This window comes from Procambarus clarkii, chromosome 63 (genome assembly GCF_040958095.1).
Source record: "Procambarus clarkii isolate CNS0578487 chromosome 63, FALCON_Pclarkii_2.0, whole genome shotgun sequence".
Classification (NCBI taxonomy): domain Eukaryota; kingdom Metazoa; phylum Arthropoda; class Malacostraca; order Decapoda; family Cambaridae; genus Procambarus; species Procambarus clarkii.
Genome location: NC_091212.1, coordinates 16,525,712 through 16,553,564, shown reverse-complemented (window position 1 = coordinate 16,553,564; position 27,853 = coordinate 16,525,712). Strand labels below are relative to the sequence as shown.

The following is a 27,853-nucleotide window of genomic DNA, read 5'->3' as shown; positions in this document are numbered from 1 at the left end:
TGCAGGTGTCTGCTGGAACACCATGCAGGTGTCTGCTGGATCACCATGCAGGTGTCTGCTGGAGCACCATGCAGGTGTCTGCTGGAACACCGTGCAGGTGTCTGCTGGAGCACCATGCAGGTGTCTGCTGGAACACCATGCAGGTGTCTGCTGGAACACCATGCAGGTGTCTGCTGGAACACCATGCAGGTGTCTGCTGGAACACCATGCAGGTGTCTGTTGGAACACCATGCAGGTGTCTGCTGGAACACCGTGCAGGTGTCTGCTGGAACACCGTGCAGGTGTCTGCTGGAGCACCATGCAGGTGTCTGCTGGAGCACCATGCAGGTGTCTGCTGGAACACCATGCGGGTGTCTGCTGGAACATATCAGTTCAGCAGCACCCGTAACAGGAACACTTGCTCAATTTAAGCACCTGGTGGTGGTGGTTGTGCAGACTTGGTGTGTGATCGCCGGGGTCCTGGTGTTGGCGGGGGCGGCGCTGGCCGCCACCTGGAGCAGTCAGCCACTCCACCCTGACGGTGCTGACGGCGCTGACGGCGCTGACGGCGCTGACGAAGGGAGGAGGAGGAGGAGGAGGGTCCCCGCCAGCACCGTCTCTACGGCTTTCTCCACTTGCTTTAAAACTATTTTGTTTATAGGCAAGTTTGTCCATAAGTTTTGTTGTCGTGCACTCAAATGTTTAAGTTGCACAAGTGGCACTTCACAGGAATATGAGTTCACTTAAGTGTTGTCAGATCTTACAAAGCGCAGCTGTGAACTTGGTGTTTGATGAGAGCGCGTGCGCAGGCTCGCAGCAGCAGCCTGGCGGTGCAGGAGGGAGGATGGTGCTGACGGCGACGTGGATGGCGGCCATAGTGGTAGTGGCGGTGTACAGCGGCAACCTGACGGCCTTCCTCTCCATACCCCGCCTGCAGCAGCTGCCCAACACCGTGCGGGAGTTGTTGGACATGGGTTACGTCCTCAGCATCAACGATGTCTTCTCCCAGTACCAGAAGATGAAGGTGGGTGTGAGAGGGAGGGAGGGAGAGACAGTCCCAGGGTGTGAGAGGAAGGGAGGGAGAGACAGTCCCAGGGTGTGAGAGGGAGGGAGAGAGCACCAGGGTGAGAGAGGGAGAGAGAGACACAGACCCAGGGTGTGAGAGGAAGGGAGGGAGAGACAGTCCCAGGGTGTGAGAGGGAGGGAGAGAGCACCAGGGTGAGAGAGAGACACAGACCCAGGGTGTGAGAGGAAGGGAGGGAGAGACAGTCCCAGGGTGTGAGAGGGAGGGAGAGAGCACCAGGGTGAGAGAGGGAGAGAGAGAGACACAGCCCCAGGGTGTGAGAGGAAGGGAGGGAGAGACAGTCCCAGGGTGTGAGAGGGAGGGAGAGAGCACCAGGGTGAGAGAGGGAGAGAGACACACAGACCCAGGGTGTGAGAGGAAGGGAGGGAGAGACAGTCCCAGGGTGTGAGAGGGAGGGAAGGGAAACCGCAGGGGGGTTGTGAGGGAGGAGACGGGAGGGGAAGACAACAGCGGGTTGAGAGAAGGAAGGCAATGTTACACAGACGGATGTGACAGATGAGACAGACAAAATGTAAGGCAATAGATATTTACCTGAAGGTCAAGGTTTAGTGGCCTCGGAGAGGATAAGGTGATGCCTTGTGGAGGGTCTGTCATTGTCGCTGAGAACCTTTTCCATATGCGATGTGGGCTGTGGCGCCGCCTGGCAGGGGCGGTGGGTGACGCCTGGCAGGGGCAGACGGCGCCGCCTGGCAGAGGGGGAGGGCTCCACCTGGCAGGCGCGGAGGACGCCGCCTGGCAGGGGCTGAAGGTGATGCCTTGGCTTCATTACCACATGGGACACCTCGACCAGACACATCATGACTCCTCCTTTAATACATATATTTTTTTTTTTTGTAGGTAAGCTATCTGCAGGTCATCTGGATTCCTTCATTAACCCTTTCCGGGGCCTGAAAGCGTGAGGTGGACGGGCATGGGGGGTATGGAACACCCTAAAACACTTATCACTCTGCTAAGGAGGTTATAACAATTTGTTCTCGTGCTCTGAGAACCGCATAGGCTGTCCATAGGCTGTGTGAGGGTAGTGAGCTGTTTGGGCTAATGGCCTCACTCATATCCCTACCACCACCACCACATCCGGTAACACTCCTCCCTTCTTCACCTATCAGGCATCAATCATCTGTCAATTTCTTAAACCCTCCTCTATACTTAGGAAATGTTTACGCATTTATATAATTTAATTGTTTATGAAACAGTTAAGACGTTTTACAGTGATAATAATAATAATATAATAATAATAATAATAAGGTTGCTTCTTTGTTTTAGCTTCTCAGTCACAGCCGTCATAGGTTTGATAGCCCCTTATTGTGCCTTCTTGCTAACGTAGTAAACCGATCTGTAGACTTGATGAATGTGTTTAATACAATGTCAGTAGGGAAAATGGGGACTAGAACCGTGCACGAGCACCTGGGAGGGGGGAAGCACCATAATTCCCTCAAAAGTAACTGTTTAGGGATTGTATCCTTTTCTTTATAATATTTAAGTCATAATCTTGGAAGTATGACATAAACTCTTCGAAATGACTTGAATATGTTCCTATTGTAGGACTGGCATAACTCTCTAGTATAACTATCTTGGTTCGATCTTTAGTCTTATTATATACATAGAATGTTATCCAATGCCCCATTTTATTATGGAAATCCGAGTCTAGGGTGTTGATTATAAACATCACAGACTGTCTATTTACCTTTCTCACTATTTTCAATTACATCATTAGCTAGGAAACATTCTGATAATTCACCCGTACACCTAAATTACTCCTAATCGCTTCATTTATTTCCAAACAATTCATAATTATAATAATATTTATCCCCTTGTATCGCAAATAACTCATCGCTCTGTGTTAATGCTGATCACTCCTGTTCTAGATCCATAAACTAGAATGACTTTATTTCTAGTTACACTGCATTTAAATTCCAAAGCAATCCTCAGATTACCATTCTTTTCAAGTGAGATGGTGTCGTCTATATCTTCAGGTTGTAAATTAATGGCCAGTATTATTCTGCCATTCACATATGCATCATAAGTCAATATATTGTCTATCAAACCCTAAGGCATGTAATGATGTGTAATACAACTTGACACAGTTATGAGGGAAGTCACACCCGTTATTGACGATATTGGTGCTATTCTGGGATATTAATACTTTACTAAGCTCACAGTTTTCCAAATAAAGAGGGTTACGATTATACGCTCCAGACACTGCCTCCATATCAAGGATAACCATATATCAATGTTCGGGTATCACAGTACCCCATGGTTGGTCTAAAGTTATCGAGCACTTATCTATACAAAATATGTAAGTTTTATATATAAAGTTTTATTGAAAGTATAAGTAATAGGGGAGTTTTTCTGTACCATGGCCTTATTAATGGCTATTAATCCCTCAGGATAGGATACAACCCTATCGATGCACAGACGTGCGGACCTGATATTATATTTAAAATTGGCTTGTTCATTATCGCTGAGCACAACCCATATATCTGGTTGTAGTTCAAGTCACACTTTAATATCTACATTATCCAAAACATATTCATTAACAGATGTAGCATACAACATTAGGTTGAAGCAGGTATATACTCCGCTTGCTTTCATATCTGTCATCCGCTTGCTTCTCTCCTGCCGCAGCATTAGTGAAATAAGCAGCTTCAATTTTACTAGGATCAACATGATTAAAAAATTGTGACAGTTTATCATAGCACGTTGCTTTACATCCCGAAATCATAAATAATAGCTTTATGTATGACCAGAATGAGAATAAGGAACTAGTTTCTACTACTGTTTCATTAAAATACACAATAGCTGATTTGAATAGAGTTTGCGACAATCCGTTCACTAACAAGATGTTTTTAGCATCTCCTAAAGGGGTTGTTCCATCTTCTTCAGTTAGATCAATAGACAACTCCAAAGCAATAGAGGATAAGATGATAAGTTCACCAGCTAACTATTCACTCCCTTTACGATGAATTCCAAATAGGTGTCTGTAAACTTTTTATTCACCCCAGAATTCACAGGTATATATCCACTATTTGTCTGCTTGCAATAGTTGATTCCACCAATTGGGAAGAAAATACTTTAGGGAAAGCCTCACTAACTGCAGCAGTATAGCGTTCTAATGGCACCTGAAGGCCTAGAGCGTTGTACCCAGTTGTTGTCACGATGTGAAAAAAAAACATCATTATATTTTGCTTTAGTAAATCGTTGAATGTTTACTAAATTTTTTCTTCTGCACTCTTCCCCCCCCCCTCTCCACAATAATTTGTTTCCATACTCCTGTCAATGATTCAACTCCACGTTTCTTAGAAGACTGTTTGAAAGTTTGTTTGTCATTATTAATGTCATGTAACACATTCTTCTCCCCTAGCTGAGCGTGGCTGGTGTCAGTGTTCTCATTATAATGGGAGCCGCTCGTCGCGCTATCCCGCTTAAAAAGGATAGTATCTGTCCTCCATGTGTACAATGCCTACTACTGTTGAAAACCCATATATCATCAGTCCAACCTCCTTTAGAAGAGCTTAGCAGTATGTATAATTCCTCAACAGAGGGGGGGATAAAGTTGACATGCATTTCACCACTTGTTTCTGGCGAATGAAAAGTAGACATCACGTGCTGGTATTATATACCTCCTGCTACAGGACGTAAATGTAAGACTGCTATGGTACAACCACGTTCATCAAAATGTATGGGCGTCCTATCCTGATCTCTAATAGTGATACTGACTCCGTTTATCATATTGGTGTTAAGCCGTACGTAAAGCTTCTTATTGTTGCTATTGTCACTTCCATTTGGGGATATTAGATCTAAAATATTAGCGGACTGATTGCCGTATCTAGTAAAAGAGATCTTATCACAATAAATGCACTGAATATCAACCCCACCTCTAGGCATTGGTGGCACGAGACACGTGTCAATCACACTCGAGGCGTTTCTTCTCTTTGCAAATATTCACATTCGGGAACTACACCTAACACTTTCCCGAGAGCACATCCGAATGATAATGAACTCTACAAACGTTTCTCTGTCCCATCGCTGAGCTAATATTCTCCTCACTAATCACAGTATTAAACTTGTTTGAATTAGAGGAAAAATCATACTTAATAAACTTTGTTCCGTATTTAGGCGTAAATTGTTTAAGCGCCTTTCCTAAAAAACTCAGTTTGGTGTTGTTTGAAAATATAGTAAGTATTTCTACATTGATCAAGTGATTAATTTCTTTTATAGTTCCAGCTAAAACTTCGGATGATAATAATTACTTTAAATACAAATAACTCATCCAACATCATTCTCGCACATAAGCCCTATACGTATATATGCCTTGGGATTATTATGCTTAATAACATAATGAGATGTAGAGAGAAGTAATTTCCATAGGCACATTTCATACAATTTCATCGGATCTAATTCTAACCGATTAAACAACTGATTGTGGAAAGATGCCGGATTGTTATTTGAGAATAAATTTGTATCAGATACGCTGGTGGCATATATCACCTGTGTATCCATCACGCTACCTTCTTAGACGTCTTATTACCAAGTAATCCTACTTACACATTACATATATATATATATATATATATATATATATATATATATATATATATATATATATATATATATATATATATATATATATATATATATATATATATTGGTAGCAGTCTTTCCTGTAGACATATATTATTAAATATGACAGAAAAAGTAAGATTAATAATTCTAACACGAATTTTCTCAATACTTCTTATGGTTTTTTCACTGTTGATGGTAATTGAAAAATCAATTCTCCAAAATTCATTTTTATTTCTAGTCTGACGCGACACTTGAACGCGTTTCATAATAACTTATTACATTTTCAAAGACTTTAGTTTACACACACACAACTATAACTTTGCAAACGCTAAACAGAGTTTAAACAGCTTTGGTTTTATACCCGCAATTGGGTGAGGTGATATGTTACAACAGAAAGGGTCCTGAAAGATATTGTTAATAGAAACGTTATCCCTACAGACAAAAATCAGAAGATACAATTGACGATATACTATAAAACCAAGAAAACGGCCAACCTACTCATGAGAAACTCTCCAGACACAAAGCAGAACGCTTTAAAAGAGACCAATGTCGTCTATGCCTTCAAATGCCCACTTGGGGACTGTAAGCCTCAAAGAATTCAGTATATAGGCAAGACAACAACATCTCTTTCCAGGCGATTAACGATGCACAAGCAACAGGGTTCCATTAAGGAACATATAATCTCTTCCCACAACCAGACCATCACCAGAGAAGTCTTAACAAAAAACACAGAAATCATCGATAGATACAGCAATAGCAGGCGGCTTGATATCTGCGAGGCACTACACATTTAGAAGTCGACACCAGCAATCAACAGCCAATTAATGCACAACTATATTCTACCCACTTCAAGACTCCGCACCAATATAGAAGCATCAAGAAATATGGGCCAATAGGCCCTTTGCAGTTACTTCCATTCTTCCCTTTAACTTACAAAATATTATACCCATTGTTTCGTGTTCTGTCTTGGGTTAAAAGTTTGTTTTCACCTCATCCAAACTCATCTTTAACTTAAAATAATATTATACCCATTGTTTCGTGTTCTGTCTTGTGTTGAAAGTTTGTTTTCACCTCATCCAAAACTGTTGTAACATATCACCTCACCCAATTGCGGGTATAAAACCAAAGCTTTTTAAACTCTGTTTAGCGTTTGCAAAGTTATAGTTGTGTGTGTGTGTGTAAACTAAAGTCTTTGAAAATGTAATAAGTTATTACGAAACGCGTTCAAATGTCGCGTCAGACTAGAAATAAAAATGAATTTTGGAGAATTGATTTTTCAATTACCATCAACAGTGAAAAAACCATAAGAAATATTGAGAAAATTCGTGTTAGAATTATTAATCTTACTTTTTTGGTCATATTTAATAATATATATATATGTATATATATATATATATATATATATATATATATATATATATATATATATATATATATATATATATATATATATATATATATATATATATATGTCGTACCTAATAGCCAGAACGTACTTATCAGCCTACTATTCAAGGCCCGATTTGCCTAATAAGCCAAGTTTTCATGAATTAATGTTTTTTCGACTACCTAACCTACCTAACCTAACCTAACCTAACTTTTTCTGCTACCTAACCGAACCTAACCTATGAAGATAGGTTAGGTTAGGTTAGGTAGGGTTGGTTAGGTTCGGTCATATATCTACGTTAATTTTAACTCCATTAAAAAAAAATTGACCTCATACATAATGAAATGGGTAGCTTTATCATTTCGTAAGAAAAAAACTAGAGAAAACATATTAATTCATGAAAACTTGGCTTATTAGGCAAATCGGGCCTTGCATTGTAGGCTGATAAGTGCGTTCTGGCTACTAGGTACGACATATATATATATATATATATATATATATATATATATATATATATATATATATATATATATATATATATATATATATATATATATATATGTCGTACCTAGTAGCCAGAACTCACTTCTCAGCCTACTATTCAAGGCCCGATTTGCCTAATAAGCCAAGTTTTCATGAATTAATGTTTTTTCGTCTACCTAACCTACCTAACCTAACCTAACCTAGCTTTTTTTGGCTACCTAACCTAACCTTACCTATAAATATAGGTTAGGTTAGGTTAGGTAGGGTTGGTTAGGTTCGGTCATATATCTACGTTAATTTTAACTCCAATAAAAAAAAATTGACCTCATACATAGAGAAAAGGGTTGCTTTATCATTTCATAAGAAAAAAATTATAGTAAATATATTAATTCAGGAAAACTTGGCTTATTAGGCAAATCGGGCCTTGAATAGTAGGCTGAGAAGTGAGTTCTGGCTATTAGGTACGACATATATATATATATATATATATATATATATATATATATATATATATATATATATATATATATGTCGTACCTAGTAGCCAGAACGCACTTCTCGGCCTACTATTCAATGCCCGATTTGCCTAATAAGCCAAGTTTTCCTGAATTAATATATTTTCTCTAATTTTTTTTCTTATGAAATGATAAAGCTACCCATTTCATTATGTATGAGGTCAATTTTTTTTTATTGGAGGTAAAATTAACGTAGATATATGACCGAACCTAACCAACCCTACCTAACCTAACCTAACCTATCTTTATAGGTTAGGTTGGGTTAGGTAGCCGAAAAAGTTAGGTTAGGTTAGGTTAGGTAGGTTAGATAGTCGAAAAACAATTAATTCATGAAAACTTAGCTTATTAGGCAAATCGGGCCTTGCATAGTAGGCTGAGAAGTGAGTTCTGGCTACTAGGCACGACATATATATATATATATATATATATATATATATATATATATATATATATATATATATATGTCGTACCTAGTAGCCAGAACTCACTTCTCAGCCTACTATTCAAGGCCCGATTTGCCTAATAAGCCAAGTTTTCCTGAATTAATATATTTACTATAATTTTTTTCTTATGAAATGATAAAGCTACCCTTTTCACTATGTATGAGGTCAATTTTTTTTATTGGAGTTAAAATTAACGTAGATATATGACCGAACCTAACCAACCCTACCTAACCTAACCTAACCTATATTTATAAGTAAGGTTAGGTTAGGTAGCCAAAAAAAGCTAGGCTAGGTTAGGTTAGGTAGGTTAGGTAGACGAAAAAACATTAATTCATGAAAACTTGGCTTATTAGGCAAATCGGGCCTTGAATAGTAGGCTGAGAAGTGCGTTCTGGCTATTAGGTACGACATATATATATATATATATATATGTCGTACCTAGTAGCCAGAACTCACTTCTCAGCCTACTATGCAAGGCCCGATTTGCCTAATAAGCCAAGTTTTCCAGAAATAATACATTTTTTCTAATTTTTTTCTTATGAAATGATAAAGCTAGCCATTTCATGATGTATGAGGTCAATTTTTTTTTATTGGTGTTAAAATTAACGTAGATATATGACCGAACCTAACCAACCCTACCTAACCTAACCTAACCTATCTTTATAGGTTAGGTTAGGTTAGGTAGCTGAAAAAGGTAAGTTAGGTTAGGTTAGGTAGGTTAGGTAGTCGAAAAACAATTAATTCATGAAAACTTGGCTTATTAAGCAAATCGGGCCTTGCATAGTAGGCTGAGAAGTGAGTTCTGGCTACTAAGTACGACATATATATATATATATATATATGTCGTACCTAGTAGCCAGAACTCACTTGTCAGCCTACTATGCAAGGCCCGATTTGCCTAATAAGCCAAGTTTTCCTGAATTAATATATTTTCTCTAATTTTTTCTTATGAAATGATAAAGCTTCCCATTTCATTATGTATGAGGTAATTTTTTTTTTATTGGTGTTAAAATTAATGTAGATATATGACCGAACCTAACCAACCCTACCTAACCTAACCTAACCTATCTTTATAGATTAGGTTAGGTTAGGTAGCCGAAAAAGTTAGGTTAGGTTAGGTTAGGTAGGTTAGGTACTCGAAAAACAATTAATTCATGAAAACTTGGCTTATTAGGCAAATCGGGCCTTGCATATTAGGCTGAGAAGTGCGTTCTGGCTACTAGGTACGACATATATATATATATATATATATATATATATATATATATATATATATATGTCGTACCTAGTAGCCAGAACGCACTTCTTGGCCTACTATGCAAGGCCCGATTTGCCTAATAAGCCAAGTTTTCATGAATTAATAGTTTTTCGACTACCTAACCTACCTAACCTAACCTAACTTTTTTGGCTACCTAACCTAACCTAACCTATAAAGATAGGTTACGTTAGGTTAGGTAGGGTTGGATAGGTTCGGTCATATATCTACGTTAATTTTAAGTCCAATAAAAAAAAATTGACCTCATACATAATGAAATGGGTAGCTTTATCATTTCACAAGAAAAAAAATTAGAGAAAATATATTAATTCAGGAAAACTTGGCTTATTAGGCAAATCGGGCCTTGCATAGTAGGCTGAGAAGTGCGTTCTGGCTACTAGGTACGACATATATATATATATATATATATATATATATATATATATATATATATATATATATATATATATATATATATATATATATATATATATATATATATATATATAGAAGGGGTACCACCTCTGGTGCAAGTGTAGGGACCCATAGCCTCGGAGAAGAAAATAAAGAGTACTCAGAGAAGACCTTGTGGATCTTCACTGAACACTTTGATATTTTCTTCTCCTACCACCCCTATTCTTTTGTTAAGTGTGTATATTTATCTAACTTTATTTGAAAATGTCATTACACAAAAAAAGTTACAATATTGATTACATGCAGGGTACAAGGCTGCTTGTCACAAGTTGAAAAGCTCCTCCAGCATATATATACACACTCACCTGCTAATATATGATCCAGAAAGTGTTCCTTTTACTGGAGGGGTTCAATCTTGACAGTCGCCTTTCACTTAACTGAAAGAGCATCGTGTACTTGCTTGCTAGCAGTGCCATTGTAGAGTAAATCTCAAGGTGTGAAAGTTAATGTGAAAAACAGTTGAACAATGAGTAATTTATCTGGTAAAAAAACTGATTTTTGCTTTTTTAAACTGATCATTCATTTTATGAATGATATCATTTATTATATGAATACCAGCTATGGGTGCCAATAAATTTCTATTCAGATCCTATTAAACCATCCCACTTTCATCAAAATGATTTAGCAACGATCTCGCATATTCGTGGTCATTTACTTTCAATTTCAAATCTATTAAATGTTTTATGGAACGATTAGTCTTTATCTGAGGACTCTTCATCGGTTGATATGCAGGACCATGTGTGACTTTCCCGCGTTCCATTATTTTACGAGGTAAGAGATAAAACTCCTTCATTTTCATCTGGTGAACAACCTCGTAATTAAACTAGCTGCGATAGGCAGGATGATAAATAAAATACTTCCCCCTCATTTACTGGTTAATATTCGTTTCTTAGTTGTTACAGAAGGCTTCTTGCATATTAATAAGCGAATAAGTAATTTATATTTTTTTTCAACTTCTTAACTACTTTGTCAGACACAGGTAATTTATTTTTTTAAAAAGTTATTAAAAATCTCAGATAAACAATTTATATGCGGTTTCTTAAATATTTTAATCAGTTGTTTTCTTGAGGAATACTGAAGCTAGGATAATAGCTGGATCAGCTCCTTGTATTTATGAACTAAGAGCTTCTTCATTATAAATGTAATAAGTTGTCAGCATCAATCCACTGATCAAATGACTTATCATATCCAGTATACTTAACTTTATACTAAAGTTTACCCTCTTCTCTGCGTTTGCGCAATACTTTTTCAGTATTAAAGGAATGGGATACAGTATCTGTGTAGGTGTTAATTCCTCGTTTTAGAACCCACCCTCAATTTCTTCCCTATTCAAATCTTTCAGGAAGTATAATGGGATGTGTTGACTCCTATCAATTCACATAACCGTAAAGATCTCGCGTGTGTTCTGGTGCTTAAACCCTTTCTTAAACTTGGAAATATGGTCTGATAGTGTGATACGTACAGTATCACCAACAACCAATCGTGGAATGATAGGTCTCTTTGGTTTGCTCTGAGTTTTATACATTAAATCAAATTGATCCGCATACTCACTAGGTGAGGATAGTGTATGAACCTCCTCGGGGGTATCTTTCCCTTCAATCCTCTGTGAGAGAATAAATTATATGTTTTCACAATTTCTGTAGAGCCTGCATATAGTTTAAAGTATTTTGTGTTGTCATATACTTGTAAAGTTTAGCTTTTAAAGTACGTATGAACCTCTCAGCAATTGAGGCCTTGGTCTCCTGAGAAAATAAACTGTATAACTTAACATTCTTTGACACCAGCATCTTCTTCATAAAGGCATTGTAAAATTCACCCCCTCGATCAGAATTAATTTTACGTACTCCCTGAGATTGTGGTGTATCCAGAATTAAAGCTAAAGTCCTTACTTGTACTTTTTCCATCCTTGCTGGATAACGGTAATACTTGGGCAAACCTAGAAAATATGTCTACACATACAAGTAAGTATTTCACTCCATCGTTATGTTTTGACAATAAACTCATCTTGACCAGGTCTATAGTTTGAAATAATCGTGGTTTGGGGCTTAATACTCGTCGCCATGTGAATTTACGTGGGTGTGAATAATGTAGAGTATATGCATCTCAGGTTTTTAGATAATCCTTTACATCGAATAGAGTTATACTGGAGTTAATTAATTTTACAGCATTATACAACCTCTGTACCCCTCCAAACCCGCTGGTAGATGAGAGGTTGTTATATATTCGTTCCAGTACATCTTTCTTGTTCACCATTGGTAAATCATCTGATTGGGTGGTTTGTGAACAATATTACCGCATAATGTTATAGTAGAGGGAGTGTTCAAGCCCAGATCTTCTAACAAATAACCGTAGGACTTGCTAATAACTTTATTATATAACTCCACAAGTTTCTTTGAATCCTGTTTCCCAAATATTTGTCGTCCGAGTGTTTCAATTTGTGAGAGGTCTCTTGATATAACTAATATGAAATAAGAAGCATTTAAAGTAATATTCCTCGAATATTTACCTGGAAAAAAAATATTTTGAGTTCTTAATATAAATGAGACATTGAGATGTCTTCATCTAGTGAAAATGTCTGATACGATTTTAGAATTAGTACTCTCCATAAAAAGATCATCATAGATTACTAAAATGTGTAACACCTTATCTACTCTCTCTTCCACAGGATCAATAATAGTTGAATGCTCGATCATTTTCCTTTTAATTTGCGGGTCCGACCATAAATCGGAGTAACCCCCAACACATACACTTATCGAGGAGAACTTGTGATGATACTTCCTTACAAGTTTACCGCATAAGAAGGACTTTCCACTGTTAGAATAGCCAGCTATAATAATCCAAGATGGACCTCGAAATATATCAAGTTGTTCCTCCTGGATTATATCATAGGAACTATCCATGATTAATGCTTCATTAAGATTACTAAAACTAATGAAATGGTGTTGGTATTTATACAACAAACATTAGTTATTTACACGTGTTTATTCACATAAATATAAATATATATATAAATACATCATAAGTTTTTTAAACTAATCATAGTTCTTACCGTTAACATATCTCACAAACAATAATAAAAATAATAATAATAATAATAATAAACATCAATTTCACTTGTATATCACATCCTATTCCTTATAGTATATAGTTTTACCAATATGTGTTATCTAACGTAACGAAATTGTTCAACGTATATCTAGCGAGGGTTGAATAGTCCAGGAACTGAAGCATCTCTCCTCCTCCATGGAGAGAATATGAGCAATGTTTCTGCAGTTGTGCTCCTTCTATCACTTCGTCAACCTCCTCCATAGATACTTCTTCTACCCCCCACCCCTCACCCTCCTCCTCATCCACCGCTACATGCATCTCACCATCATCATTATTTGGGATATCTGGACGCCCATACGCTAGAAACTGCATTGGACTTAGAATGTATCGTTTATCCTCGAAAGATGTCAAACCTCTACATGTACTATGGAATGTACAGATTTTTCCTTCCACATTACATATTGATCTCGGCACAAACCTGATTGAAGTATTTGTTTCAAGCGTGTGTTGAAATGATTCATGTGAGAATCTTACCACCTCCAAGAGGTGGTAAGGTACCTCCTCGTGCACTTACACTTGTGTTCTCCATCCTGTGTGGTGAAAGAGTATGTTTTAGGTCTAAGAGCAATTAATTGGTTAATAATCTTAAGACCCAATTTCTGACTTGAGCAAACCTAGTTCACCTTCACGTGCTGTTGAGTAGGATGGGTGTGTGTGTGTCAAGAAAGTTGCTAAAATCCATACAGTCAAAGAGAGGAGTCTTATTCAGCTCTTCAAACACAGTTGAAAGAGTTGTCCTCCTGACAGTTGAATTTAATGATGAAAGAGTCACTATCTGTATATAATAGATTTGCTTTTTCTCCATACGCTTGTTATACCACATCATGCCAGAACTCGTAGAGACGTCTCTTAGCAATTTGGAGTATGTGAAAGCCAAGGTATATAGGAGTGTTGACTAGGACAGACTTCTGCTTGATAGTATATATCACACGGTCTTTACTTAGCAACAGACTATGTTTGAAGAAAGGGTTGCGAGCACATTTTAGGAAAGCTTTACGATCTGTGATGGGAAAATAGTGTTTGTTCCCATACTAGAGACATCTGTGAGGCTCTTCCCATGTATAGAGTTTGATTCGAGTTTGAAAGCCTTTTTTTTATCGCACATTTGGTACTGGCTTGTTCACGAACATTAGTTTCAATGAAGTCTTTAAGGTAGGTCTCCTGCTCAAATTTATAGATGTCGTGAACTTTAGCTACTTCTAATCCAATATGCATGAGCAACTGTAACAAGTCAAGACTAACCAGGTAATCTTTCTGAGGAAGGTGAGAAGAGATTAATTTAGTGTTTTTTGAGGCATCCTATGCCTTTCTTCTGTAAGAATATTCTTACTATACGGTGAAATGTGATCCTCTGCAATGCATGCATGAGAAAGAACTAGGGGGAGCTCATCCATATACCTTGCAACCTCTGGACTAACCTGCATTGTATCACACAACACCCAGTATCCCTTTGGTCCATCACACGTGATATTCTCCAAACCTTAGTCTAACAGCACATCATGTTTATTGTGAGACAGAGGTAGATGATGTAGCTACTATCGTCGCCTAGATCTAAGCCTGTGCGCTGGTTCTTCACATTTGTGTATTATCTAGTTACACTTGTGAACCCACCACGGAGATTCCGGCAGAGTAAGTTGAATAACAATGGGTCTGACACCACATCAAGTTCAACTTTAGATTTAAGCAAGAATGCATCCCAAATGAATGATGGTAGAGAAATGTAGTGGGAAATGTCCAGTTTGTAGAGAGTAAGCATTGTATCTCACCAGACTGTGAACACATCTGCCAACTATCCAGTATCTACTTTGAGATATAGAACGAGATAGTCTCTGATGTTTCGACATTGGGCTAGATAAAAAAAATCTAATGCCTGCTTATAATCTTTTTCTGACAACTCTTCATCTTTCAGTGTGTTGTAAAACTTATCACGTTAAGGTAGATGTGGTTTATCTAACACACTCATAGATGATAAGTAATCATAGCAGAAGGCTTGTTTACCCTTTAACAGTTTAGGGATGACGTCTATATTTACACCCCGTAACATCACCAATGTGAATGTTGTAGGTTTCCCACTACCAATGTGATCATTACCTATTCTTCCCAGTGAACCATTGAGAACGGCTACACTGTCCAAAAATCGTAACTTGTTTACGTCGACTTTCATAACCTTAAATAAATCCCTAGTCAATATATCTATTTTCATCTCAGGTCGGTCTTTCATCTCGTTTAGGATCAACCCTAAATCATACAAGAATTTATGTGAAAAAGTGTAAAGGAAATTATAGGAATATATACATTGTAAATTGCATCTATCACAGTAGGCGACTTTATAATTATGAAGTCTTATTGTGTGGTCGTGATGTCTGACTTAACCCTCCTCTTGATTCTAGTCTATGAGGTTTCTAGTGTGGTTAGAAAGTGACTGATGGCGTCTTTACTTAAATGGGTGTCATTCTCAACAATGTTCATCTGTCTGTCAATGATAATATAAGCATATGCTGCCCCGTTGTGAAGTAATTCAATCATCCCTTTGGGGTTTGACTAATCCAGCATACACTCAAAATCATAGAAACACACGTGACTAGGTCCATATCCTCGCCCATAGTTACGGAACGTGACCTTTCGCTCTTCTGAATAAAACTTTAAGGTTTGATGCGATATTACACGACTCCTCGTGAGTTAGCATAGGTGTAGGTGGAAGTGATATCAAACAACAATGACAAAAGTTGTGGTAAGATGGGAATCGTTCGTGGTGTGAGTTAATATTGTGGATGTACTGGTTAAAATCTTTTATCAATATAAGATGTTGAGCTTCCAACATTAACTAGGAAATAATGTCTTTATGCTCACCTCTTCCTTTCCTAACTAGTGTGATATAGTGCCGTCGTCGTCTTGTATTTTCATCACTTTCTAGTGAATAAACAAAGATTCTGACTTTATTTATTTTTTCTACTTTAGTGATATCCTCAAATGTTACTGCAGAATTAATATCTGTTGGCCAATTAATGTGTCTTAAGACACCAGCTAGCACTCACAGATCTAGCGCGAATATTATCTAGATGCATACCTTTAGCTAGGCATTTATAAGCGGCAACACATTGCATAAGGCAGATATCTGCCTCACCGTCTGGATGGAAAGCAAGGCGCCCCCCCCCCCCTGTAAACCTTCAGGATACTCAACGTGTGAACTCAACGCCTCTCCTCCTTGACACCCTTATAGGGTGTTCAATTTGAGCGCAGTTGATGTAAAAACTTGTGAGACACTCAACCAAGACACTAGATCCTTCCTTCTGTTCCAAGTACAACCCTATTTTTGGGTTTTGGGTTTATCTCCTCTTGAGTAACTGTTCGAGGTCCCCCCCCCCCTTCCCCGTTCCCCGTTCCCCATATAGGAAATTCATCATTATTGATTGGGCCCAGCAAATCTGTTTCCTCATCTTCACGTATATTTAAATTCCGCACAATCAGTGTGATGTCTGGGTAAATTAGTAGGGAGGGATGATGAGGAGAGAAATGGGTTCGAATCTCATCAATGAAAAATGTTCTGTATGTTCTTAAATACACCCGAGGGGAAGTATTAACATGTGCTGGACTTGTGGTTGTATTACTTGTGCGAGAGGAGGAAGGCTGTGCGAGAGGAGGAAGGCTGTGCGAGAGGAGGAAGGCTGTGCGAGAGGAGGAAGGCTGTGCGAGAGGAGGAGGAGGAGGGCTGAGGGTGTGTGGGGGTGGCGGTGAGGGTGCGCTTATATCTCCTCCAACAGGGAAGAGTGCTCCATCAGCATCATCTTCAGCATCAGATGACAGCATTAACCACTCAAGGTCATCCTGACTTCCCTCGCTGCTGATACTGCCCGTGCTGCTGCTGCAGCTCCTACTGCCACTGCTGCTGCTGCTACTGCTTGGTGGTAGAGGAGAGGGTGAGGAGGCATGATGTGGGTGTGTAATTGAGGAGTAGCCTCCAACTCCTCGAGCTGTAGAGTATGACCCATTTCGAGGCATAGGCTGCTCATCTGTGCTGTCAGACGTCGACAATAACGATGCTGAGTCATCCCTACTTCCACAACTCTCTTCTCTGTTGTCACTCTTCTCACTGGTATTTACCAAGGCCATAGCGGTGTGGTATCTGTAGCAAGAAAAAAATAGCATAACGTAACATATATTTATATATAAAAAAATATGTAAATTTAAGAAGGTGATGGAAGAGGCTAGAAGATGACAATTTATATTCATAAGATATAAAACTGAAATAACGTACTATTAACTTACTTATGGAGTGATAAGAAGGTTGAACGGATTTATGGGTAGTGGACCTTAGCCGAGTGTTGAGTGGAGGTATTACTGAGTCAGCAACATCGGCCAGTCCTCCTCTGCGAGTATGGTAAGGAGTGTAACCTGAAACGGAAATAACGTTATGCAACATAGATATAGGAGGGAACTATTAGGTGAAAGCTTATGTAATACAGATAGTAGTAGTAGCAGTAGTAATAAATCTGGCTTACGTTTGTGTGATACTTCCTTCTGTCACCATACATCGTGAGGTGGTCCCTGTAAGCACACACCACTCAACTCTAAACTGAAATTTAAAAATAAAATATATATTTAATGGTGTAGTTTGTATCAGTCTTGCTTAGTAAATAATCTCTCACTATAAGAGTGTTTACTTTGCACATAATAAGTCACATATGCAATTAACCTTGCAATAAAAGGATCTGTGGGAAAAATAGTGATATGCTTATGACTGTCGCTAAACATCTTGTGACATCGCATACACTTGATGTCGTAATGACCTATGGCAGACTTGCCACATCTTTCACATTCCAGACAACAGTGAGGATTTGGTGATGGGGAGTATAGGATATCACACTTCGTACAGGTTGTTAAAGTTCGTCTCTCCATGATGCAGCATGCTAAGGTATGGCACACACTGAAGGGACTCCATGATGCAGCATGCTAAGGTATGGCACACACTGAAGGGACTCCATGATGCAGCATGCTAAGGTATGGCACACACTGAAGGGACTCCATGATGTAGCATGCTAAGGTATGGCACACACTGAAGGGATGCTCGTGGTGGACTGACCTCGCGTTTATGGTCGCTCGAGGAATGGGTATAATGAACTGACAGGTGATTGATGATGATGAACAGCTGAAGGAGGGAGAGTTGGAGCTGGTGTTGGAGGCTACCAGATGCGGTTGGGTAAGTGGGAGTGTATGACTGACAACATATCATTAGTCGACAGACTGCTGGTTGGTGTGGGCTCACCGGGACAGACCTCCTCCTCTGATAATGTATGGAAAGAGAACATCCCATGCAGATGTCGTGGGATGAACTCACGCTCTCTCTCTCTGTGGTCTACAAATGTACATGAAATATTACTTTACCCTTTGCACAGAACAAGGCTTAAGCAGTTTAGAAAATCATCCCCTCATCGGTTGTTCTGAGGTTATCGTCTCCATCGATCTCTGTGCGAGTGTAATGGGCCGGCATCTGAGTTTGATCTGACGGAGACCTGACAGTCCGCCTTCCATTAATGAATAGTTTTAAGTCTCTGTGGTATTTGTGTGTTTGTGAACGGACTCTCTACTCTACAAATATTCCCTCGGAGGGTGTACTGGCTGACGACTCCGTTTGATCTGATCTGATGGAGGCTTGTGTTGGAAAATCCGACACCATTTAATAATATCATACAGACAGATAATATTGCTGTGTTGTATAAACAAGTTAACCCATAGAAAATGTAACATGTAGTGGAATTACCGTCTATAGAAAACGGGATATCTTTACCACATACTATTATAAATTCACCACCTATTATGGTGGGTATTATTCTTAAATACAATAGTCTTTGGACTTTACCATCATAAAAACATCTCATATAAATTAACTTAATTATCAGAATTAAAATAGAGTAAATGTGACCCTTCTATCACTTTCTGAAATCTGGACAACGTAAGCCAGGCGTCAGGGAGGAGGGAGTGGTCAGCCATTGTTATTGTACTTAGACCAGAGGCTCACGGGAGCAATTCGGCTCCTGTTAATTTTACTTGGACGAAGTGTTATGGAAACCAAAGGTGTACCATCATCAACACGCTGTCAACAAATACAAGTTAAGTGTTCTGCCGAAACCCATTTATCTATCATTTGTGGCCATTAATGTCATTAGATAGGGTGACCCAGTTAGAGCACGAGATCGCCTCATACTAAAGGTAATTAAGCCAGGTCTTTATGGTTCCTTGTATAGTGTTTTCTCTGATATAGCTGTCATATATTAGGATTCTGGCTTTACAGCTAGCACCCTTTTGACAGGTCAAGACGAGGAAGCATGCTTTGTGTACCAGTTACTGGGTGATGGAAGCTACCTCAAAGAGGATAATTTGGTGTCTACATCCTGGTTATACCTGGTGGACTAAGGCCTGCTGTACAATAAGATAAGGAACCTCTTCAATGTGTAGTTAATACTGTAGTTTGATTGGCTGCATATATATAAATTTAATATAAACCCCCCTAATGTGTAGAGGATCGATTTGTGAGATTATGAGATTATTGTAGAAATACAGTCCACTTAACATCATACAAATTGCTATCGAAGTATATAAATTAACGTAAATATAAATTCATATAAATTAAATAAATATAAATCTCACAGGTCGGTTACCACAGCTTGACAGAGGGAGACCTCAATAGAGGTCCTTTGGTTAATGTGCGGTTTTTTTAACTCTCCGGGGCTGCGTGAGTATATGTGGACAGCCTATGCGGATCTCAGTGCATCAGAATAAATTGTTATGACCCCCTTAGCAGAGTGATAAGTGTTTTAGGGTGTTCCATACCCCCGCGGACCCCGGAAAGTGTTGGTGAGGGAATCCAGATGACCTGCAGATGGCTTACCTACAAAAATCATATGTAAGTATACCTTCATCACCTCAGTACATTATTCCATCTATCTATCGATCGATCTTACACTCTCATGCACACGCTTCTCCATACTCTCTCACTGAAAATGAGAGAGAGACAGACAGACAGACACACCCCCTTCCCCTATAACCCCCCCTTTCTTCACAACCCTATCTCCAACCTACCATATACTGCCCCCGGTCTCTAAGGCCTGCTGATGCTCGGTGTTGGCACCGTGTGAGCCAGAAGTCCTGCCGCCGCCGCCGTCGCCCCACTCAGAGCGAGAAAGGACACACAGCAGGCCCACCACCTCCTGCTAAGATACCCTTCTTGCTCCCAACCCATTCCTTCACGGCACTACCACGCACGTCAAATCTGAACCATGCTTAGATCTCCCTAGCTCCTATGCTTCAACTCTCTCAAGCTATGCTTCAAGCATACACACACACACACACCTACACAACTCTATGCTTGCAAAACATACACTTTCAACACTCATCTCGCCTTTACTTCCTCTTCACCATGCGAACAGCCCAACACATACACACTCACACACCTGCTACATATCTGCTATACATGTTCACATGCTCACCCTATCCTAACCACATACACCTCATTAAACACATGAAGACTAGAACCAGGCGAGCAGGGTATCTCTCACGAGCTGAGACAGATCACCCTGCATTCACCTGGGACAGGTGTGACACAAGTGCCACACCTGTCCAGGTGCTCGTGTATGGTTTTAGTCCCCATTTTAGACACATCATGGCTCCCCCTTTAACCTGCAACTTGATTAATGTGTTTAATACAACAACTACACTTAGGTGAGTACACACACATACAGTATGCCCCATAAACAATTTACCCTTAAAATATGCCCCATAAAGTATACACCCATAAATTATACAGCAATAAAATAAAGTCAATAAAATTTACACCCATAAAACCGTAATCATGTAGGTGGTACTTAAGGGAGGCTTCAACACGAGCTGGTGTAGCAGTCGAAGTATTAGTGTGTGTACTACACTAATACACAGAGATACACAGAGCGACAATGTTAATCCCTTGTGGTGTTAAGTGTGGTTGTTGAGGCTCCAGCCGCTGTCTCTCGCCCCCAGACTTCACCTATACCTGACCACCAGCGGGTCTTCAAGAGAGCGGAGATACGGAGCCACGTCACCTTCGACATCCCGGAGGAGTTCATCGCCCGCACTCTGAGAGAGCGCCTCGCACTCCTAGGTAAGTCACTACTCCCTCTGGCACATGTCTGGCACTTACCAAGTGCTCACGTGTTCACTTAAGAGATCTGTTGCTCTTATCTTCGAATCGTTAGTATTTACTCAACAGTTGACGAGCTCCAAGCGGTATGAGGTTGGTATTTTTATTTTATTTTGCCCCAAGGAGCGATTTTATTGGGCAGCGTCACTCATCCTGTGAGTGGACACACCGCTATAACAGCATGTACACACATCCCAAAATAGAAAGAAAACCCGCTGGGTTGTTCATCCTGTCACTTGTACCCAGACACAGCTGGGGCTTGCTTAACTGTCTCAAGTGAACAGCTTCTCGAACAACAAGATTAACATCTGTCAACCCTTAAAATCTTACGTTATCTTGCGGGTGCAAAATGGGGGAATATTTTAAGAACAGTATCTATATTTGACAAATGGTATTTTCCTAACTCAAACAATGTGGGGTTTATTACTCTACACATATTTCTAATGTCTCTCAGATGTTGCAACCACATTCTCCTAGATAGTGTTCAAGGCGGTGTCCGTCACTCTCATCACAGATTCAGCAACTCTGCTGCTCAACTGTTGTGGCCAATTACACACAGAAATCACAATAGCATGATGCATCAAATGAACAAATCCACAAGGGCCGTGACGAGGATTCGAACCTGCGTCTGAGTGCATGGGGGAGTTGTGTAAAACCCTGGGTTGTGTCTCAGAGAGGCTGCACGATCCAGTAAGTTCAGTAGAACTTTGGTTTGAACTCTTTTGACCATGTCGTAGCTCAGTCGATTAAGGCAGCGTCTGGGATGCTCTCGGACGCAGGTTCGAATCCTCGTCACGGCCCTTGTGGATTTGTTCATGTTGTTTCCAATCCGAATCTCCGTGGGTATTTGTATTCAAGACGGATTCTCGCTATTACTGATTGTCTCCCGCGGCCACCTCTTCTTCGTCCATAATGATTGGGATTGCCAGCTACAACCATGTTGTACCATCGTAGAGCTTCTATCCTCCTTTCCTCAGTTACCTTGTCACGGTGATGTTGCCTGACAATACCTCTAATTTGTAGAAGAGTATTGGGTATGAAGTATTCAATTTGGTCTCCAGCAGCAGCCAGCACATATGCTCGTTCATTTCCACAGATTCCAACATGGGAAGGGATCCACAGACACCTTAAGAGCTATGAGAGTACTAACCAGCCTAGGAAGAGTCGTCAAGTTTCTTTGTATCCCCTCCCCACGTTGGAATGTGTGGAAATGAACGAGCAGATGTGCTCTGAATGCAATATTATTATTGTTATAAATGCCCTCGTAGCTCTTATATGCTTTTAAACTATTTAGTAAATGCCTACTCTACTGCTATGATGGAGCTGAGATTTACAGATCTCGTTACTTGTGACGCGAGGGTTTCGTAAACCATGTGTGGGAGGTCAGCCTTGTCTTAGCAGTGTGACACTTGACCTTTCTACTATGTGTCTAACGACCTAACCATGTAGCACCTGTATGGTACCAAAAATAACTGTTGGTTTAACATCGTAGTCAAACGGAGCGCTTTTTTTTTTTTTTTTTTTTTGAGATATATACAAGAGTTGTTACATTCTTGTACAGGAGTTGTTACATATATATATACAAGAGTTGTTACATTCTTTTGAAGCAGCCGGTGATCGTCCCAGGTGTGGCCGACCCCTGAAGGGACACTTAAACTTTGTGTAAGACAGAGTACAAAGTCGTTATATTCTTAAATATAAGTTAGTATTAATAGTGTGACCCAGTATACTAACTCTTTCTCTCCCCATCCTCCCCCCCCATCACATATTCCCCATCCACCTTCTTCTATCATCTACCCCCATTATCGACCCTTCAACCTCCCCCCCCCCCCATCACCTTCCGTACAGTGAACAACGTCGTCCAAGACCACCTGCTGGACCAGTACGCCAAGCACGGTGAGAACAACAGTGCCACAGTCTCCGTCATCTTCACAGTAATCTCACCCACCACTGACTGACAGTATAAGAATAATATATAGACACCACCACTTATATTTTTCACTTAACTCTGCACTTCATGTCCCAGTCGTCTGAGTGCTGGAATGTGCACTCTGGCTTCACGCACTCAGTAGTTATTAATACTTGAGAATAGATGGAATATATATATATATATATATATATATATATATATATATATATATATATATATATATATATATATATATATATATATACATATATATATATGTATATATATATATATATATATATATATATATATATATATATATATATGTATATATATATATATATGTATATATATACATATATACATACATATATTCTTCAACTACATTACATACTGACATGCCTTGGTGTGTGTGGCGGGCGGCAGAGGGGTCGGGTCGTGTGTGTCGGCTTAAGACCAGCTCGGAGCCACTCTTCTTGGAGATCGGAGGTCTTGGCTTCCCGAAGAACTCTCTTCTCAAACCTCTCTTTGACGACCTGTGAGTACCTCACTGCTCAGGGCCTTCCTCGCTGCTCAGTGCCTTCCTCACCTCTCAGTGCCTTCCTCACCTCTCAGTGCCTTCCTCACTGCTCAGTGCCTTCCTCACCGCTCAGTGCCTTCCTCACCTCTCAGTGCCTTCCTCACCTCTCAGTGCCTTCCTCACTGCTCAGTGCCTTCCTCACCTCTCAGTGCCTTCCTCGCCGCTCAGGGTCCCTCCTCACCGCTCAGGGTCCCTCCTCACCACTCAGGGTCCCTCCTCACCGCTCAGTGCCTTCCTCACCTCTCAGTGCCTTCCTCGCCGCTCAGGGTCCCTCCTCACCGCTCAGGGTCCCTCCTCACCACTCAGGGTCCCTCCTCGCCGCTCAGTGCCTTCCTCACCTCTCAGTGCCTTCCTCGCCGCTCAGTGCCTTCCTCACCGCTCAGTGCCTTCCTCACCTCTCAGTGCCTTCCTCACCGCTCAGGGTCCCTCCTCACCGCCCAGTGCCTTCCTCACCGCTCAGTGCCTTCCTCACCGCTCAGGGTCCCTCCTCACCGCTCAGGGTCCCTCCCTCACCACTCAGTGCCTTCCTCACCGCTCAGGGTCCCTCCTCACCGCTCAGGGTCCCTCCCTCACCACTCAGTGCCTTCCTCACCGCTCAGGGTCCCTCCTCACCGCTCAGGGTCCCTCCTCACCGCTCAGGGTCCCTCCTCACCGCTCAGGGCCCTCCTCACCGCTCAGGGTCCCTCCTCACCGCTCAGGGTCCCTCCCTCACCACTCAGTGCCAGTATCATCCAACAAATGCCAGCATCACTGGTAACTTATACCAGTGAGAACCAGTAACTTGTATATGGTAGCGTCTACTAGGACCCAGCAGCTTGTGTATATAGTATCTACCAGTAACCGTATACTCTACCGTCTACCAGTAGACTGGTGATACATACCACCCAGTACAAGTTACTTACGCTGTTAAGTTTTCAGAAATGTATATATTATAACACTTAATAATATATTGTAACTCAGGGTAGTAACTATATATGGTAACATTGTAATTATACATGGTAACATATAGTAGATGTATTATAATATATTATATATATAGTTATAACTATAATATAACATAACCTAGTAATATTATATATTATATTATATTATATTATAAGTTTCTGTGTCTCACTAGGCTAGTGTGGATGAGGACGGCTAAACTAGTAGAGCTGCCACACTCCACCTGCGTCGCTCCCGACCTGTTGAGCGGAGAGGCGGAGGCGCTCAACCTGAAGAAGATGGGCGGCGTGCTGGTGCTGTGGGCGGTGGGCGTGGGCGGCGCTTGCTGCGTTTTCGTCGCTGAGATCGTGTTCTACACGATCAGAAAATGTCAATGTTCTGATCGCCCTGGGACATTTCCAACTCACTGAGGTGTTCAGAACGCCTTGTGGCGTTCGAAAATTACTCGTTTTCCCCAATGGCTGAACACTATACAGTCTTATTTACCTTTAAGACGTAATAAACACCTGAATGGGGATGCCAGCGTCAACATACAGGAATGATACACATTGTTACCGTGTTCTCACAGTGACCTTACCCAACCACTTGGACTGGACGGTAGAACGACGGTCTTGCTTCATGCTGGTCAGCGTTCAATCTCCGACCGCCCAAAACGTTGGGCACCATTCCTTTCCCCTCGTCCCATCCTTATCCTTATCCCTTCCAAGTGCTGTATAGTCGTAATGGCTTGGCGCTTTTCCCCTGATAGTTCCCTTCCCTTCTCACAGTGACCAAAAATAAAGAGCACACGAACTAATTATTTCTTTACTCTCCCTAGCTAATGTTTACCACAGATGTTGTCTCTGGTGCTCAACACAGATGTTGTCTCTGGTGCTCAACACAGATGTTGTCTCTGGTGCTCAACACAGATGTTGTCTCTGGTGCTCAACACAGATGTTGTCTCTGGTGCTCAACACAGATGTTGTCTCTGGTGCTCAACACAGATGTTGTCTCTGGTGCTCAACACAGATGTTGTCTCTGGTGCTCAACACAGATGTTGTCTCTGGTGCTCAACACAGATGTTCTCACTTAGACTCACCGCAGATATATTCCCCCCTGAAGGCTCACTACCTCCTCCTTAGTTGGTCTCTAAGGTTAAATATCGTTGATTCTGGTTAGTAACGGAATAGGTGAGAATGCAGGCAATGTTGCCATGAAAACCCTCTACACTCTTCTCAATAAGGTCTTGATAATCTCAAAAAGTAAAGATAAGATCTCGTAGCTGGTACAGTTGGCTTATTTCTCCACTCACAGTTGGGGATCCCGGGTTCGATTCCCGGACGAGACAAATCTTTACAGTCTCCGTGGTGTAATGGTAAGACGCTCGCCTGGCGTTCCGCGAGCGCTATGTCATGGGTTCGTATCCTGGCCGGGGAGGATTTACTGGGCGCAATTCCTTAACTGTAGCCTCTGTTTAACGCAACAGTAAAATGTGTACTTGGATGAAAAAACGATTCTTCGCGGCGGGGATCGTATTCCAGGGACCTGCCCGAAACGCTACGTGTACTAGTGGCTGTACAAGAATGTAACAATTCTTCTATATATCTAAAAAAAAAAAAAATGGTTGGTCATGATTCCTTTCATCTAATGCATCTGTTCAACTAACAGTAAATTGTTATGGGGGTTACACATACAGGCATCCTGGCTTCAACAAAACGAATTATAAGTAAGTATACCATATAATAGTTTTATTTTTATTTTTTTAGTTATATACTAGCTGTACCCGGCCACGCATTGCTGTGGCTCAGCAACGCATGTGCGCTGCTGAGCCACAGCAACCTTTGTTGTTGTTGTTGTTCAAGATTCGCTACCTGGAACAAAAAGTTCCAAGTAGCACGGACTATGGTGAGCCCGTAGTCACAGCAACCTTCTCCTATCCCCCAGTCCTCCCCACCATTCCCACCTCCCCCATTCCCTTGTCCTCCCCACCATTCTCCTTTCCCTCGTCTCCACCATCCCCATCTCCCCTGTCCTCTCGTCCTCCCCCATCATTCCCCACTCCCTCGTTCAATGCATTCCCAAATGATCTGATGTTCCCATCAGAAATTTGGGAACATCAGATGATCTGATGTTCCCATCAGAAATTTGGGAACATCAGATGATCTGATGTTCCCATCAGAAATTTGGGAACATCAGATGATCTGATGTTCCCATCAGAAATTTGGGAACATCAGATGATCTGATGTTCCCATCAGAAATTTGGGAACATCAGATGATCTGATGTTCCCATCAGAAATTTGGGAACATCAGATGATCTGATGTTCCCATCAGAAATTTGGGAACATCAGATGATCTGATGTTCCCATCACTCAAAAATAAGAACAGTTAAAAAAAACATACTGAAAAAAAGGAAAAAATAAAAAATAAACTATACTCACGAAATGAACGGTAAGGTAAACAACACAGCTCAATTCCAATGCAATGTCACACAAAATAATTAAATCAAAATGAAAATAAATCAAAGTCTATGAAAATTCAATTTATCAATGCAATCAGAAACATTGAAATGGAATCGTAATATATTTAGTATAGCGTGTGTTGTTCTTACGTGCAACAGATGGCGCTGTTTTTAAAACAAGAATATTTTTACCTCACACAGGCGTGGAATCTATATAGTAAGTATATAAAAATGCCCATATTTGAATGGAACATTTTATCAAAGTTTCAAAGCAATCGGTGAAGAACTTTCGTAGATTACAGCGTCTGTTGCTCTTACGTGCAACAGATGGCGCTGCTTTCCCAAAAAAAAAAATATGTTTTTTCCTGTCATAGGAGAAGCTTGTATATAGTAGGTATATAAAAACACGCGTCTATTCGAATGCAACTTTGAGCCGAATTACAAAGCAATCGGTAAGAGGAATTGGAGATTTTTCTCACATGAAATACAATTGAAAACACAGTTAAAAAAAAAAAAATCCCGTC

The 27,853-nt window shown here is 40.4% G+C and overlaps 1 protein-coding gene and 1 long non-coding RNA gene across 2 annotated transcripts; one reads left to right on the top strand and one right to left on the bottom strand.

Annotated features, from left to right (window-relative positions):
* Positions 1 to 702: 702 nt before the first annotated feature.
* On the top strand, positions 703 to 25,700 carry LOC123752296 (glutamate receptor ionotropic, kainate 4-like). Its single transcript, XM_045734352.2, has 5 exons — positions 703 to 1,003; positions 21,302 to 21,422; positions 23,310 to 23,357; positions 23,797 to 23,908; positions 25,068 to 25,700. Exons 1-5 carry the CDS (start codon positions 713 to 715, stop codon positions 25,300 to 25,302), a joined length of 807 nt encoding a protein of 268 aa, XP_045590308.2. The 5' UTR covers positions 703 to 712; the 3' UTR covers positions 25,303 to 25,700.
* Positions 16,786 to 17,867, bottom strand: LOC138354431 (uncharacterized). Its single transcript, XR_011223559.1, has 3 exons — positions 17,791 to 17,867; positions 17,558 to 17,683; positions 16,786 to 17,414 (listed from the first exon to the last, which is right to left on the bottom strand). It is a non-coding gene; the product is annotated as an uncharacterized lncRNA (long non-coding RNA).
* Positions 25,701 to 27,853: the final 2,153 nt, after the last annotated feature.